Source organism: Streptopelia decaocto (genome assembly GCF_964273445.1).
Source record: "Streptopelia decaocto genome assembly, chromosome: 5".
NCBI classification, from domain to species: domain Eukaryota; kingdom Metazoa; phylum Chordata; class Aves; order Columbiformes; family Columbidae; genus Streptopelia; species Streptopelia decaocto.
In genome coordinates, this window is record NC_138659.1 from 44,555,049 (window position 1) to 44,572,559 (window position 17,511).

At 41.0% G+C, this 17,511-nt stretch overlaps 1 protein-coding gene across 2 annotated transcripts; it reads right to left on the reverse strand.

Annotated features, from left to right (window-relative positions):
* Positions 1-97: 97 nt before the first annotated feature.
* On the reverse strand, positions 98-13,490 carry PLAC9 (placenta associated 9). 2 transcript variants are annotated; one of them, XM_082053056.1, is made up of 4 exons: positions 13,020-13,477; positions 2,771-2,871; positions 1,738-1,858; positions 98-288 (listed from the first exon to the last, which is right to left on the reverse strand). In XM_082053056.1, the coding sequence occupies exons 1-4, from the start codon at positions 13,075-13,077 to the stop codon at positions 278-280; spliced, it is 291 nt and encodes a 96-aa protein (XP_081909182.1). In that variant the 5' UTR covers positions 13,078-13,477; the 3' UTR covers positions 98-277. The 2 variants fall into 2 exon arrangements, with proteins under 2 accessions (XP_081909182.1, XP_081909183.1); XM_082053057.1 differs by lacking the exon at positions 98-288 and adding an exon at positions 295-1,654 and having other exon boundaries at positions 13,020-13,490.
* Positions 13,491-17,511: the final 4,021 nt, after the last annotated feature.

A 17,511-nucleotide genomic window follows, 5' to 3' on the forward strand; every position in this document is an offset into this window, starting at 1 on the left:
TCTCGGACGCCACCAGATCTTATTTTCTTACTGAGAGTTCTGTATTTGAAATGCACTTTTGATTGAGTGGAAAGATGTAAAATACAAAGCTTTGATATAGTGTCTAAAAGCAAATACATTTTTATTATAAAGCACAGGAACACAGAAAGCAAACTACATCTGAGGATCGTTCATCCCCACTCAAATTCTGGAAACAGACGCTTATTAAATGAGCAAAAGTGCAACTGTTTGTGATGACTAAACTGTTACATTCAGCTGTCTTCTGTCTTTGCAGTGCTCAGCTGGTATCTGTATAGAGAAGAGTTGATGTAAGTCTTTTTGGCTGCAAGATCAGGATCAATTTTTGTAGATAAACATAATTTAAAACTTGAATCCTACTACTTTAAAGTGGGGAATTGTCACTTTGATTCACCAAATCACAGAAGGAAGGTCCTTGAACTCCGCAATTCTTGAGCCACTTGGCAGTTGTTGCAAGGTCCATCTGAATAGTACCTACTATAGATGTGCTGCAAATATGCTGAAGTCGACTTAGGATTTCCATTTTAAGTTCACTTTAACACTTTGCTAGAATACTTTTTAAAGTGAATTGTCATTGCAGGGCAGTAGCTTAATTGTTACCTATTAACTGCCCCTCACAGAAAACTGGTAATTTTAGTGAATGACAAAGTTGGTGAGGACATAGCAGTCATGGTGACCAGATCCATACAGCCAACTACAAGAACTTAAGAGCAACATAAGCTCTTCTGCTGTCTGCTTTGAGCCCACCCTCTATCATGTAAGTGCACTAGATATGCACGTATGTGTGTAAATGAACAAATAAAAAACCCAGCACTGGCAAAACTCTCTTTGTAAATATGTCTGTGGATGCTTGTACCTTTCCACAAGAGGTTTGTTTTCCACCAGGAGTGTCTCTCACTTTGTTAAATGCACTATAGATATTTGGGCAGAGGATGAAGAGGACTGAGCATTCTAAGAAGCCGTGCAGAATGGGTAGTGTCATTCAAATGATTTCTATTGTGGTTTAATTTATTCCTAAAACATTTATCCAGGAACACGTTTTGTGTTGAGGGGCTTGTGAGTCAAAATTGGATTTAAAAGATCAAAATACTTCCAATAACTTTTGTATTTTGTTGACCTCCTTTGTTTCATTTGTCACATGAGAAACAATTACAGTATCTTAAAACTGAAAGAGACCTCAAGATACTTAGTCCATCCTGCTGGTCTAAGGTGTGATGCTTGTTTAACATTTCCGGTGCTGGGGATACTAAGTCATACAATTTCAGTGGTTCACTGTCCTTTTAAGAAAGCTTTATGTTGTATTTTGCTTGGCTCTTTCTTGCGGCATTATTTCTTGTTTTATTCAGTTTGCAATGGGGAAGAAACCACAACTTTAATCTTTGCAGCAGCCTTACTCGTTCTGGTGGGTGGCATTGATACTCTTCAGACTAAACATCCTCAGTATAACGATCTTTCTATATAGCTCATGTATCTAGCTCCTTGGATGGAATTTTGGTTTTTGGTGAGGTTTTTTCCCTTTTCTGCAACATGCCTCCCCTCTCTTTAGTGGTTGTTGAAACCTGGTTTTCAAAACTGGACCTGGTGTTTCAGCTAAGGCCTTATCTGCACTGAGTGGAATGAAGGAATTACTTCACATCTGGAGAAGGGAAAATATGGCGTATTGGTAATAACATATGTAACACTGTTTTCAGTGTAGGTTCTATCCCACTAGATACTTACCATCAAAAATGTCTATAACTGGGGTTTCTGGTGCGATGGGGATATTTGATGTTGTCTCATTGATGATGTTGAGGAGTGACTTGACTTCTGATTCTAGGTGCTCCACTGTCTTTATTACCTTCTAATGAAAATAAGGGAGAGAAATGGAAAAAGGGAGTAGTCAGAGGGTAAGTGCAAGTCTGATGTCCTGTAATGCTAACAGCTGATTCAATTTGTAGTGTGTGTTGCAGATTTAAATGTTTCTTGTGTTGTGCTGGCCTCTAGTGGCCTGAGGTATTAAAACCTTTTTCGCAAGACTGAAATTACAGCACCTCTGTATAAAGAATCGCCCATAATTTGATTTCTTGGAGACAGCTTTGCACTTATTTGTTTTTAGTTCTCTCTCATCTCTGAGCCAAGAAAAGAATCTGCATGGAAGATGAGAGGATCTGATGGGGTGGAAAGAAGGGGGCTGGAACTAGAACGAGGGAGAGGTAATGTTGCTGTTTGAGAACCAAGAGCATGCAGTCTGGCAGCTGCCTAGCTGGAAACACTTAGCATGTACATGTATCTTGTGAGTGCTTAAGACACATGGGGAATAGTAGAAAAACTTTGCAGCTTTTCTTAGAATCCCAGTCATAGTGTTCATTTAGCTCTGGAATGTCTGCAGGAGCGAGCAGAAACTCCTCCGTCAGTCTTGGGGTCACCTGCAGAATTCACATCCAGCCTTGAGCAGATGTGGAAGTTCACAAGTATCAGTTTTGAGATTGTTATATTAAAGGCATACTTATAAGCAGTTTAGAAAAGGCTGATAAGTAATGTTCAGTGATTAGTTAATCAGTTGTTTGGAATTCATTGAAATTAAATGTTTCTGGTAATCATGGCTTTATGAGTAGTTACAAACCATGAGATCTGAAAAAAAAAAAATAGACCTTAAACAGAGTAATATGAAGAAGGGACAGTGTCTAGAAACAGCACCATTCTTTCTTTTCTTTGGTCAAAAGGGTGGGGCAGAGGTCTGGGAAGCTCCAGGAACCAGCACAATAGCTCTTACCTCTTCAATAACATCTAAGCGTTCGTGGATTGTATCATGTTCATGACACCAGCTTCCTCCTCCCAAACTTCCAGGTAACACACTGGCAGGGTCTGCAGCAGCTGGAAAAACAGCCACGGTTAATTAGCAGGAGCTTTTTAATAGCAGTGCTTACCTTTCTGACTTCTGAAGTGGTATTTTGCATGCTAAACAGCATTGTTCATGAAACCAAATGAGGAGTCCCAGGTAGAAACCGAACCTCTCTCCCAATAACTACAGCTCTACCGCAGTGCTGTGAATGTGTCCTTGCCTGTGCACATTGTCAGGGTTGGTTGGAACAAGCTGTTTTTTCTTGCCAGGGGTATTTTTCTTTTGTTTTGTTTGTGTGTGTTTTCCTACCTGTGTAGGGTAAATTTATGGACTGTAACTCTGTCTGCACAAGTATCAAACTTAAGCGTTGCCTTACAGATCCATTCCTCCTAGACTTTCTTCAGAAGCAACTGTTACAGTAAAGCTTTGAAGAACAGCTAAGTTTGTCCACTTGTGCCCCAAACTGATACAAGCTGGTGATTCCGCTGTGCCAGAAACTCATCCATAACAGTCTGATTTTGCAGTGGGAAGGGAATAATAGTGTGTAGAGCTGATGCTGTTTGCTGACCAAATCCCTTATAAATGGTATTATATACAAAGTCATTTATCCCTGTCAGATATCTGTACTTACCTCTCGGTACTCATGAACTCTTGCTCTTTGAACATTTGATTCTGCTGGCATGACTCCATGAAAGGTCAGTACCTCCTGGTGTCCATGCTTTAGAGGAGCCCATTCCCTCCTCATAACTTTCGTGCAACATTCAGTAACATTTAGATATCAATATGTGTGCATAGAACTGTAGTGGAGTATTTTAAACACCACTAAAATGATAACATATCTTGTTCCGTTTTGGTAAACTGAGGTCTCCTTGTTTGAGGCCTGGAGAAGTTATAATAGTGAGAAACCAACAGCAACTCATTCTGTTGCCGTTTGATTGTAACGAAGAGGAAACTGAGCTTGTGTTGTAACGAAGAGTAAGAACCACAAGAAGAGCTACTAGTTGTGTCCTCAGTTCTGCTGTGCATGAGCAGTGATTTAGAACTGCTGCGATGCTTCATTGCAACTCTGTGCTGGGATTCCTGGAGTGTTGGTATCAGATGGCAGCAAACACGTGTCGGTAAGGATTGCAGCCCTTGCGGTTTGATGGGTTGAGATGTACTCTGACTTGGAATGGTAGCCTTGAAATTGGAGGGCGGGAAGGAGGAGAAGAGTAACACTTAATCTGAGCCACTAGGTGTGGCAAAATTTAGAAATTGTTTTGGCAGAGCTTAAGAGATAATTTCTTAGTTATTTGTAATGAGATTTTGATTTGGGTTTTATGGTGTGTTGACCAGGAGGTGGTGCTGTTAGGACAGAATCCAAAGAACTATTCTATCTGCTTACAGAAGACCGCTGAAATACGGCAGGTACTTAAACACTAGCTGCTGTGCAGTTGCCCTTTTTTCCCCCTTTTGTTGCTGCTGTTGGTGTTTTGGGAGTGTCATTACCTTGTAACTTAGTGGCCAATTGAACCATGCTGCTTCTCAACATTTTTGCTTATGTACATGTTTTTTCCATCCTGGCTTGAACAATATGTAGATACTAAAATCCTGTGTCAGAAATGGAGGTTACAACGCAGTGGCCAGTCTTTCTCTATAAACCATGTCTTTCTGAATAATAGGATAACAGCAAGGTAAGCTTCATTTTACTGTGAGGGATTAATAAAATTTCCACTTTTCCAATATTCCCATCCCTAGCTCTCAGCATTAAGCTTGATGGCCTGATTCAGCTGTATGCTGAACTTCTGCCCATCGTGTTGGAGAGAGGACCAAGGGCAAGCAGAAGGCATGGTGATGAAGTAACTGTAGATAGGTTGTTGACTGCTGAGAGCATTCCCAGATCTAACTACAAATGAACTGTGAATAAGAGGTAGCAGAAATAATTAGGTGGACTAAGAATAAATGGGAAAATTTAAGAATCCCTCAGGAGGTTATTTTTTCTCTATATTAACTTAGTTGTAGGTGGCTGGATCACAAGGTTGGATGGAAAGTCTGGATGAAGGCTAGGCCAGCACCAGTTGCATGTGGTTGTTGAAGGAGCCTTTGGCCAACTGTAAGTTACATGCCAGGCTTCTTTAGTTTTGTCTGTTCCCTAGAAATGGAAAATGCAAGAGAGTTAATGTTGGCTAGTTAACTAATGTTAGCTTTGGCCACTTCTTTTTCTCTGACCATGCACCTTGCATCGTTCTGGTCCACTAAAGAAATCCCAGAGCTCTCCTTTAGGAGAAGTAGCTGTCTGTCCTGCCTGAATTGGAATCTGACCCAGAGACCCCTAACGGCATGGTGGGCATGCCTGTTGGCACTGTGCAGGGGCTCCTTTCACCTTTTTCCTGCTACAAGACCTTAAATCCTCAAAGTGACTCTTTGAAGCAGAAATGATATAAGGTCTTACCCCAAATGCCACTTTAATAATTCCTTTAGTTTAGCCCTTTGGTGTGAAAGAGGTTTTTGTTCACCACAAACCTCAGCATCAGGCTGACTGCTGCTCCAGGCACGTGTATGTAGATGGCAAGGTTAGATATGATGGATGAGTGTCGTTTGTTCAAAGAGGGGTGTGCTGGGGTAGGTATGTGTAGCCAAGTTGTTGCATCTCATTGTGAGGTTAGCAAAACACTGCACAGCTTTGTGCATGTGTGCACATCTAGAGAACTGGGTGAAGCGGTTGCTGTGAAGTGCAGGACTCAGCAATGCTTGGTTCCTTGAGGTGGTTGTTTCCTCTCTTCTGGCATGGACAGAGAGCACTTTCTGGCACTCAGAGCACATTGCCGCCTTATAAACTGTAATGGGTGAAGGAGGAAGTGTCTTGTCCAAGTTTGATAGGGCTGTAAGATGTTACCCAGAATCACAGGTCTAGTGCAGTGTCTAAAAAAAAAAATCTGACAAATGGTCCAAGCCTAAGTGTCTCATGAAGCATCTGATAGCTGTCGTTAGCGAGTGGTAAAAGTGAGCAGAAACTAAGGTGTGTGTAGCTCCCAGAGCTCGCAGAATGGAGTGGGTGAGAGCTGACCCAGCAGAAGGCCTCTCAGCCAGGTCCCACGTGTCTGTCTCTGGTCAGCAACCTCCATGCCGGGGCAGAGCTGCTCTAGCGATTGCCCCTTCCCCACCACGCCACGACAGGTGCTGCAGGTGGGCGGCTGCTGCTGCTGCCTGGGCAGCCTTTGCTTTGGTCACTGTAGTTTTCTTCTGTTTTGTCACCCTTGGCTTGAGGCTTTGGCTGCTAAAAACCCTGATTGTTATTTTGTTGTCTGTCTTTAGCTCTTAACCCGCAGGCTTTAACTCTGGGGTGGACTGTTCACAGGACACATCCAGTCTCTTGTAAATGTGGCACGTATCTGGGTCACTATGGTCAGGCAATGCAGCTGCAGCAGTAATTTCCATGTGCTCAAAGAGAATCACGTGTTGCTTATGAGCACTGCCCTTCTTTGTATGGTAGTTGGTGAAAGAAAATGACATAGTCTGCCCTTGGCAATAACCTTCTCCAGCAGCATCTCTACCACACATAATAATGGCAGTCACCATGTAAAGGGAGTGAAGAATGAAAGGTTGCAAGCTGTGTAAGCAAAAGACTAATGGCCTTCTAGGATACTTCCATGTACTTTCTCTCTTGTTGCTAAAGAAATATTTTTTAAATGTAAATTAGAATTTTTACTTGCCTATGTGTCAAAGCACCTGCATAAATACAGAAAATTTTGATAGGAAATTGTAAAGCTAACAGACTTTAAAAGTAAACTGTTCTTCGTATGCCGTATAAATTACATACTTAAAATGTGTGGGTATTTGCAACCTCCGACGCTTAGTCAAGTGTGTAGGAGGTATATTTCAATGTCTTGAATATCTCATTTGAAATTTAGTAGATTACTTCAGGCAGGTATTTTGTTGTAATGTTACCTTTTAGTTCATTTTCCATCTGCAAGTTCCCACCTGATGCTTCTTGCAAGTAAGATGCTTAGTTCAATTCTTGAAGTCCATTCTATTTGATACATGGGTGGTTATTTTCCATCAAGAATCAGAACTCACTTGTTCAAGAGGAGAAAATGACCTGTTCCTTTTTTCCTCTGATTCCTCTATGCTACATTGGTGGTGCCCATACAGCTGGGTAGTTCTAACCTCCTGATGCTGTGATACAGTCAGACATCAGCAAACAGAGCAGGAAAATGTTGCTAATAAGGGTATTTTTAATTGAAGAATATGCTTGTTGTTTGGAAGAAGTGGCACAATGAAGAAGATCTGTGTATCGTGCTCAGCCTGACTGTAGCAGGGGATAGAAAAAGCAATGAAATAAGATTTAAAATAGGTGAACAGGTTAAGAGCAAAGGCCTCAGTTTTAGAATATCTCTGTTAAGCTCCTCTGCCTCCTGTACATTTGATATATTCCCCCAGCCTCCCAAGATGTTGCTTCTACACACTCCCAGATGAAGTCCCCTTCTAGGACCATCAGGATTCTGTCTATCCAGATGCTTTTAAATGGCTCATTTTGATTGTCCAACTAGTTGCTAATGTTTAACATCAGCATAAGCCTGAACAACTGTCTCTTCGCTGTCATTTACTGCTGTAACTGACAGAACTGAAGTACGCAGTTACACAGATCTGGTAGGCCTTTATAAGCATCCTTCCTAAAGATGCATTGCTGGTCAAACCGAGGTTATAGGCTTGATACAGAAATTACTGGGTTGGGCTCTTTGGTCGGTGGTATGGGGAAGGTCAAGCTCATTGACTGTAATGTTCCCTGTTGGTATTAAACTCTATAAAATTCCTTTTGTATCACTCACGTGGTTTTGAAAGTTAAATGAGAGTTCATGTTGTGATCAGTAGGGTGGGAGGGGTAAAACAAAGCAAGCCACAAGCCAAATGAGAGACAAGTGAGATGGAAACAGGAACCAGATGGCAACTAAGGTAGGTTGAAATAATGAGATAGAACAAGGGGAATAAAAGAGAACATGTATAACTCTTCAAGAAAACATACCATGCTGTGTGGTTTTGTTTGCACTGCCTTAGGTTTAGCAGTATCATTTTATTCCTGGAACATATAGCATAACATGGCCAGATAGCTTTTAATGAGAAATATAAAGGGAGTAGTAATGGATTTATGTTCCAATAGGAAAAAGGTCATGAACTTGATACTCAAGTTTCAATGGTGAACTCTCTAACCAGTTTGGGAAGAATGCAACAGACCTCTGAAGGGATTTTCTTATCCTTGCTTAAATTATTCTTTGTCTAAATAAAAGCGTTGGACTCCACTTTAACCTACATATATAATTTTGAAGTGCTAGCTCAAGAAATTACATGGTTTACAAAAGGGGTTGGTGAAGTGAATTTGCAGCTGAATACAGGAAAGGTTCAATTGCTTTGAAACTGAACTGATACTAATACTATCAGTATTAGTGCTTTCAGACCTAAGACCATGTTAAGCCAAGACTCTTAGTCATATTTAATTTTGGGGACTGTTCTTAAAGGCATCAAAATTAGTTTCCAGTTATGTCAACCATTAGTTATTTTGGCATCCTGAGATGTGGAAGTACTGGACAAACTTTCTGTACCATTACAAGTTTCATTATACCAGTGTGCCCAAATTAATTTTAAGATGCATTATATATTACTCAATCAATATTAAATGTTATTGTTAGTATGCCAAAGATATCTGATTTTGATAGAATGTGTTGTATTGGAAATGCTTTTTAACACACAGATTGTCTTCAAAGTCTTACCTATTCAGCAGCATGTCTTTAACTAGACATAGAGCATCTTCCAAGCTGTACTCTGTAAAACACTGCCTAATGCTTAACTGGGATTTAGGCATCTCTGAAAGTTTAAAGTTTCTAGTTGCTTAAAGATAAGAGAATTCTTGCCTTTAGTGATTGCAACAAAGGCTGTAGGAATTGTAATAAATATTTAAAGTTTCTTAGCTTCTTATGTGCTGTCATAGGTTTTACAAAGGAGGAAACTGCAGGGGTTTGCTTATATTTAAATGCATATATATATATATACAAATGTAAGTATATTTATGTACACACCATTATTAGGCTGTAGCTTTTATGACAGAACAACATTGCAAATTCCACACAGGGCAAATGTGGACTATCCGAAGTGAGAGATGGAAGGTAGACAGAGAATTGATAGTAGAAAGCTCTTCTGGAATCTGAAGGGCAGGGGAGGATTGTATGGTTGGTTTTTTTCCTTTTGTTTGTGGTTTTGTTTTGTTTTTTAGTCATGTCAAGAAGGTACATTGGAAGTTTCTTATGCCTGATTAAGGATTACTCTGTAATCTATACATCACTTCCACTGCTACCTGAATGCCAAGTCTTGGAAAGATTTCAAAGATGGAACAAAATCCAATGGATTCCTCTGGCATCCAAGATTCCCCACAAGCCTGTGGGTTAAGAGCTAAAGCCTCTGATAATAATGGAAACATCCTGAAATAAGTTTTCTTCATGAAATTATTTTTAATATGAATTTTAGAAGCTAGATAACCATATCAGAAAGTCAAGTTCCAAACTTACAGACCTGGTTCATACTCTGTTTATCAAGATGTAGAATATGCTGCTATGAATACTATTTCAGATCCAAAATCAGTTAAGTTTGAAGTTATTTTAATACTTTTTTCCTCTGAAAGAGAAGAACCAAAGAGGAAACCTCATGGATTGTGTGAGGTATTGCATTAGTGAAGGTGGGCCAGAGCGTTAGCCTGTCAGTTCTCACTTCTCTAACTCATCTGTCCCATCAACCTACATGTGAGATGCCACGTTGTGATGTGTTCTGGCCCTAATGTGCCTCACTTGTGCTTGTGAAGTCAGAAATGAGACTTGATAGGAATTGTTCCTGACTGAGATGGCTGCCATGTATTTCTGTGTAAAACTGCTTTGTTTGGAGGAAGGTTTTGCTATCATGATCCATGTCACTCTCACTTCACAAGGGAGCTTCAGCTCTCGCTTACCCAGCAGTGGATCCTGAGAAGGAATGCACAAGGCCAGGGACAGGTCATGCTGCCCGTGGGCTCTTTTTCACGCACAGCTAAATCTGGGGCTCCTGCCATGGGTGTCTGCCAGAAGCAAAGTTACTGCTTGAAAAAACACTTTGCTGTTGTGGTACCATATTTGTGAGTGTAAGAAGCACTAAAGTTTCGTATATTTTCATTCAAAGGAAGGAGGATGACAGTGTTCCTGTGAGGGAGCCGTTGGCTTGGAATGTGTTTCCAGCATGCTGGTGATCTGAACAAGCAGCCAGGGAATGTCCTCTTCTGCTCACTGCTGCAGTGGGAAACGACTACAGGGAATCACACTTGTAAGAGACGTGAGCTATGTAATTTGCAGGTAAGTTACTGTAATTCATATACACGTATATATACGTACACGTAATTATGTATGTACATAGGTATGCACACTTACATTCATACATTCTAGATCCCAGCATTCATGGCCAAGACTCACAACTGCTTCAACCAGAGCAGATCAGCTGGATATATACATACAGCTGCATCCTGCAGATGAACAGCAGGAATCCTATATTTCTAAATCCCAGACTTCTTTTTAGTTTAGTATTAACCTTTGCTTGTGGATTAGAGTCCACAAAACTTAATACATGTCCTTTAACTAAGTTTAATAGAACATAGGGGTTTACAGGTACATAAATGTGTGAAACAGCTCACTTCTGTGAAGAACCCTTATCTTTAGATGCCTCATGGTATTAAGAAACATACCTACATCTGGGTGCACTTTATTGTGACAAACTTTTTCTCCTTCCTTGTTGGAGCTCAGACATGACTGTTTGTAAAGACTGTAATCCTTAGATTGGAAACTATAATGCTGGTAGGTTTCTATAAGGACAGAAAATACCTCTGACATATGGTATAGGTTAAAACCACTACTAGTTTATTAGTAGAGAAATATGAGTCCAACTCTGGCTTTTACTGTGGATTTAGTTCTACAGTGCAGTAGTTTAATCTCCGGGAGGCAAAACTCTTCTGTGAGAATGCAGGTGGTCAGTTCTGGGAGAAAGTGAGCTGTTCTGAATGGGCTTTTCCTCTCCAGTTTCTGGGCAATAGTCTAACTGCAACTGCTGAGTACCTCCTTTATAATAGCCCTTTTCACTCCAAAACCTTATAGGTCTTCCCAGCTTGACATGGCATGTGGATGTCAGAGGATCCAAAATGTTCTGAGAAGTTGTAACATGTTAGTTGAAGGAAGAAAAAACATTGTCAGATTTCTTTTGCCTGTAGTTAAAACCAGATGAAACTTCCCCTGTTTAAAAGCAAATCATGCCACTATGTGGAGTATTGAGCAGCAATGCCTGCCGTGGAGCTCTCCTGCTGATCTCTCCCTCATCACGGGCTCAGGATTTGGCTTGCTTAGCTACGTGGAGCTTGTTGGCAGGGCTGGCCTGCTTGTCTGGTCCTTGTTTACCTAAGGACTGCAGGTCACCTCTCTGCCATGCATAAACATGCAGCAAAGGCTTTGCTGTTGTGGTGAAGCACTCCTCAGAATTATTTGCCTGGAGGTTTTTGTAAGAATGGAGACATGTTTAAATGGGGTAGGTGTTAGATGCTCCAGTGCCCCAGGGCTACATTGTGTGCAGCATTAGAGCACCCCACAAGCTAGCTCAACTAGAACAGCAAAAAACAGAAACTGCAGTCATTTGGCAAGAGCAGGCGGTTGCATCCAGAAGGGCTCCTGCACCAGCCTCGCCTCCTGGGCTGCTTGGTTATGAGATTGTTTTAATTCAGTCATTAACACGAACACAAGTTCTACTTTGGCCAACCCTGAACCATTTTTAAGAGGAACCCATGGAGGCTGGAGGGGATAATCTGTAATGAAATCAAATGTTAGAGTCCTAAACTAAAGAGGTAGCAAAGGGTAAGTGAGTCTGACCTCTTTAAGCCAGTCAGACAGCCGAGGTGCTCCCTGGCTGGGATGGACACAAGTTTTTCAATCTCACGTGAAGTACCCCATGGAGACAGTGGAAATGATTCCTTGGTTGAGTGCCACCACCTGGCATGATGCTGGGTACTAGTCTCCGTTGCAGTTATTATTTGAGCATTATTCTATTTGACTGGATTTTATCTGGTGCTAATGATTTCAGCTTAAACGACACCATACTTTGGGGGGAATAAACAAAGATATACTTCTAGCCTTTTTTTTTTTTTTTAAATGTCACCATTCTTTTGTGAAGCTCACAAGAGGATATTGAGTACTTGTGGAGTGAAAACAAGTTAGAGTGCCCTTGTTGGGGTATTGATATTTCAGTTCATCACTGATAAACATTACAAAGTCAGTTGTGCGGGAGGGAGACAGGGCAAGGAAGAGTGACTAAGACTTGGGGGCAGAAGGGACTAAGCTTTTCAGGGAATGTTTTCATTGTAATGGAAACTTAGTACTTTGCCATGAAATACAAACATTGTGTGTTATCATGAAGCAAGAGCAGAGTGAAAATAAAGTGGGGCCTCAGCTGGCAGAAAACATGTAATACAAATGGGCTAGGAAGCCAGGTTTGTGGTTACATGGGGACTACAAACCCTTGAACTAGCCAAACTGAATAGCTTTCAGTCACACTGTCAACTACAACATGATTACAGGTTACTCCAGCACTAATCCGCTGTTAATGACAGTAAAATTCAGATTTCAGCTTACAGATACTGTGTGTTTATACTTTGTACTCCCAAGGCATTTAGAGAAGATGTTACGTACCTTGAAATCTCAGGAGTAAGTAAACCAAAGCAGAAGAGAAAAAAAATACAGTGCTGTTACAAGCAGATCTCAAAAGACGAGTTTGAATAAAGGAAAATTTTATTCACCTTAAACTTTTATCTCATTTCTGAGTATATTAGTGTGTATGTTATTAAAGCTGCCAGAACAGTAATGATGGAAATGCAGGGTACTGGCACTTGGATGAAGTTCTAAATTTCTGAAAAATACGATGACAGCATCTCTCTTGAGAAGTGAAAAATCTTTACTGAAGAAATATGCCTCCAGGACAGACTTAAAAAGCACAAAAATTGAGGGTTCTATATTAAAAACTATATTGCCACAGAATTTTGACACATACCTGTGTCACCTTCATATAAAACCCATAAAGTAACCAGTTCTTTACCTCCTCCTCCCACCCCATGCAAAAGCTCCAGTTTCTGCTTTGCAAGCTTGGAATCACTTACCTAGAAGATCTCGCTCCTGCAGGACTAAAATAAAAGCCAGCGCCCAAAGGCAAAGCATGGTCTCAGCCTCTCCAAGCTCTGCCGTAGTCCTGGTGCAGAGTCCCGCAGCCTCCCTCCCAGCTTCGCACCGACTCCTCCGTCCAGCCGTTTGCGCTGAGGTTTAGCCAGAGTTAGGAGGAAATATGCCCAGGCTGAGCCAAGATTCTTGAGCTGTTCTCTTCTGCTTCCCTCCTTTTAAAAAACACCCTTCCAGCTCCACACAAAGTCCAGTTACCCAGGCAAGCTGGCTGTGGTCCAAGCTCCCCAAAGTATTTTTTACCCTGTATTTATTTATGCAGTCTACTACTGGAATGTGCTGAAGAGCTATGAATCCTGTAAATAGGGCAAGTGGGGCAAGAAAAGGAAGGGAGAGGGGAGGAGGAAGGAGTGCTGGATGTTTCTTTCCCTCTAGGGTTTCATCTAGGGCGGGGAAAGCAGAAACACTGGAAAACACAGTGTATTTGATACTGTGGTCTTACAGGGCTTCTTCTGTCATTTGTTCATTTTTAACACTGCAGAAAAGTCTTTGGGGGGCAGGTTGAAGTCCTGCTGGATGAAGCATGGCAGCGCTGTGGGAGGTGGCAACTGTCTGCGGTGCCCTGTCTTTGGACGGTATCGTCTGAGCTCTTTTCAGTTTGGAAGGTGTTTGAAATAGGTTGTTAGGTTTGGTAAGATCATGTGCAAAAAATAGCACAGCTACTGGTATTCTGGCATCGTGTGTGATTTTTAGCAGGATCTTAATTAAATGTTATCTGTTTGTTTTGAGAGTTCATTGGAGCTGACTGGAAAAGTATCTGTCTTTGACTCCACTAGACTGATGTTCAAAGACTTAAGGTATCTCCTTCCCAGTATTGTTCTGCATGCCTTTTTTAAACTATTGCTAGTAAAAGGTAACAGGTCTTTAAGTTGTCCTACTTAATCCTAAAGGCTGTTGTCCAGAATAACAACCAACATTCTAATTATTGAAAATAACAACTTGTAAACTAGAACAGATTTCCTTAATCTTTGTCACCTTTCTAGTAGTCAGAAAACTGAATTATTTGAATATCTGAAAGTGAGCCTGTAGAGATGCTATCATAGAGTTCAAAGTATAATCATCCTCAGTGACTTCTAAACCAAGTTAGATTGCAAGCTTGATTACAAGGCAAAATATCCTCAGAAATACAGCTCCTGTGGCTAGAATTCAGCTGGTAATTTCTTTGAGACACTGAGGAAACCAGGGCACTGAACAACCTTAGTGTGTATTGAGCCCTTAGTGTGTATTGAGCCCTCAGGGCTGGTGCTAGTAAGCTAATGTTTTTGTGAAAGAAAAATGAAATTGTCTATGAGAATTAGAGCAGCAGTTTTCTTCAGGGTGATGGGATTTAAATCACCAGGTAGCAGTACTGCAATTTTTACAAATTCTTGTTTTGAGAATAAATCTGATCATTCCTAATGAAAAATGACATAAGTTTTAATTTTGTTATAAATGAGTCTTTAGAGAGGAACTGTGACAGGTAGCAGTGAGTCCCCACTCAGTTTTGTTCTTTGTTTGAATACGTGTCGCTGGGGCGGCAGGCTAGGATTTTTGAAACGAGAGGTTATCTGTGAGTTGTCGGTGCTTTGGCGAGAGGAGCATGAGGGGCAGAAGAATAATATTTATGAATAGTTGGTTGCTGTTTTCTGAATGTGTTTGTCCTTTGTCCTTTCTTAAGCAGAATCACCCGATGCATTCTCTGTATTGCAAAGCGAGCCTTGCTTTTCTGTGTGCTCTCTGCTGTCTTCTACACCATACCACTAAAAAGCAATGAACATTCATTGAATCAGTTTTCTCTTCACCACACTATAAAAAATAACACCATTTCCATTCCAGACCACCTCTGCTGTGGTCACTCACCCCTTTTACAGCACATTTCCTTGAGGCTCCTCCTGAATTGCTCTCTGGCTTCTGGAACAGTTCAGTCCCTCCAAGGCACTCGCTTCTTATTTTTACATGTTGTGTTATGTTTGACTGTTGTGAGGAGCTTTGTGATATCCACAGAGAACTAAACAAAATAATGAGGATTTTTTCTAGCATCATAGTCCTGGGGTTGTTTCTGTAGTGAGAGAGAAGGTCTTTCAGCTGGAGGAAAATGCAGTCAGGAAGAATACTGCTAAGTAGGATTCTGGTTTTCAGTAGGACTACCTGTCCTGAGAATTTTGATGATCCTGGTTAATTACCTAAGATGAGCTTTGTTTTTCATAAATACTCAGAATGAAGCTACTACAGATGAAGACAACTTAACCAGCAACATGAAGTAGAAAAAATAGAGGGTGTGTGACAGAAATCATTCCATTGCAAAGTAGAAATCTTTTTTTTTAGTGCAGGACAGAAGATTTGAGAGCAGAAAGAGTATCATACAAACCTATTTGTCTTCTGAAAAGTCAGTCTGTAGTTGATTACCCTCAGAGAAAGCATTCTTCAGCACATTCATCTTGGAAATGTCCATATATGAGAATATAATGAGATCATATGAATATAGGTTTGCAAAAAATCCAGCTGTTGAGATGTTCCCAAGATACCAGCAGCCAATAAAAACATACCAGTGAACAGGGATGTGAATTTTTGCCAGCAGGCAGTCTGGTTGAAAGGGAGAATGAATACAAAGATTAAGTCTATTTTGGGAGTGGGTTTTTTTGTACAGTCCTTCTGTATCTCTTTTTTGGATTAGTCAAATGCATGGCAAAAGCGATGAATAAGTGCACAGGGATCCCACTGAGTGCACAGGGAGAAGGAACAGCATAAACAAAGGGCATGTGTCAGCACAGGACATATGTGCCATGTGAAAAAGATCATATTGTTATTGGGCATGAAATCCTGCAGCATGGACTGACAGAGGATATAGCTGAGTGTACACTTGGCAAAAACTGGAGTGTACTGTGCTGCAGTCTCTTGGGACTCAAGTAAGACAGAAAGAAAATCAAGTGTAAATTACTTCAGGAAACAAAATGTATGGTAGAAAACCCATCCTTGTAGGGAGAGGAAAACACCCTACAATGAAGAGAAGGAAATGGAAGAGAGTAATCTCTGTTCTGGATTTAATGCTAACGGATGACGAAATCAGTGCAAGGTTCATATGTCCTGCCTACCTGCCCCTGCGAGAACATTTGTGTCCATTGGGGCTGTGGAGATTTCATCACAACCTTAATGTCTGCTAGCTACTCATGATGCAAAGTTCCTGCTACTTGGAGGATATTGAACACCTTATGTAAAATAAGGCTTGATTCATGATCCTCTTAGAAGAGGTCAATTATTTTCACTCTGTTTGCTTTCTGGCTGCTGTGTTGGAACAGCAGTTGGATAGTTGTGGAAACAATTTTGTTACCTGGAGAGGCTGATTTCCACAGAGCAGGTATGCAGCTTGTGGGCTGCTTCTACGGGAAGAAAAGCTTGCTCTGCAACCAACGCATCTGTTTCGTGAACAGATGAAAGACATCTTGCAGCAGTGATTTCCCCAGAATTAAGTAGGCGTTGCCATTTAAAGCTTTTGATGGTAGCAACTCTTAGAACCATGTCCCTGCCAGTCTCCACCGAGCCTCCCTATCTTTTTTGTTTATGGGGCAGCCTTGGTTGATGTTACAGGTTTCATGGTCTGCAGCCTTTAATGTGTGAATATCTTCAGGTTCTGTTCCAGTGCAATCCCTTCTTCAGTCTGTCATACATCAACTTGTACTAGTGTTTATTATCTTGATTTTTAAGGGACATCAAAAAGTGTGAAGTTCTCTTGCTGTTGTCATAAATGTATGATGTTTGACGCTGTTTAAAAGAAAGAAATCACATGGTTGATGGTATGAGGTACTGTCAAGATCAGCTCTGTCTCTAATTGTATCCTCCCTGGAGAAGTTAACAAACGTGTGTGTCACGGAGCGGACAACTCGGATCCAGCCTACTTCAAAACAATACATTTCGTACTACGCCTAAAGCCAGCAGTGAGTCAGCTGCAGGAATTGACTCTCTTGTGTCATGTTGGTGCCAACACACCAGGCTGGATTCTGTTTAGCAGCATTAGGTAAGCGTCCGATGGCTTCGGGCTGTTTCGCATCTGTGGCTTCAGCTTCCTGGGCAATCATCTGTGAGGAAACTGAAGGAAAAGGTGGGTCACATGGAATATTAGTGAATGCTGTCATTTGTTTTGCATTTTTAATGAAGCCCGGCCATGCCTCAGAACCCCCAGTGAAATATAGTATGCGGTGTGCCTGCCCATTTTAGAGAACGGAAAACTTTGTCCTAACAAACCTGGATTAACTATATTCCCAGCTAAATTAGTGACTCGGTAATAGACTCTTGACTCCCAGTCTTTGCTGTTGTAACTTTACGTCCACCCATTTGAGTCACATAAAAATGTGAAATAGATCCGTGAGTCCATGGCAGATAATATTCTAGAAAATAATACTCATGGGGGAAGTACTTGATTATTCCCAAATTAGAATTAGT

Bases quoted from the DNA above. Each gene is read 5' to 3' on its own strand.
- PLAC9 (XM_082053056.1), bottom strand. From the start codon at position 13,077: ATGCTTTGCCTTTGGGCGCTGGCTTTTATTTTAGTCCTGCAGGAGCGA. The intron at 2,872-13,019 runs GTAAGTGATTCC...CTGTTTTTCCAG, and splicing joins GCAGGAGCGAGATCTTCTAG to CTGCTGCAGACCCTGCCAGT. The intron at 1,859-2,770 runs GTAAGAGCTATT...TATTTTCATTAG, and splicing joins GCTTAGATGTTATTGAAGAG to AAGGTAATAAAGACAGTGGA.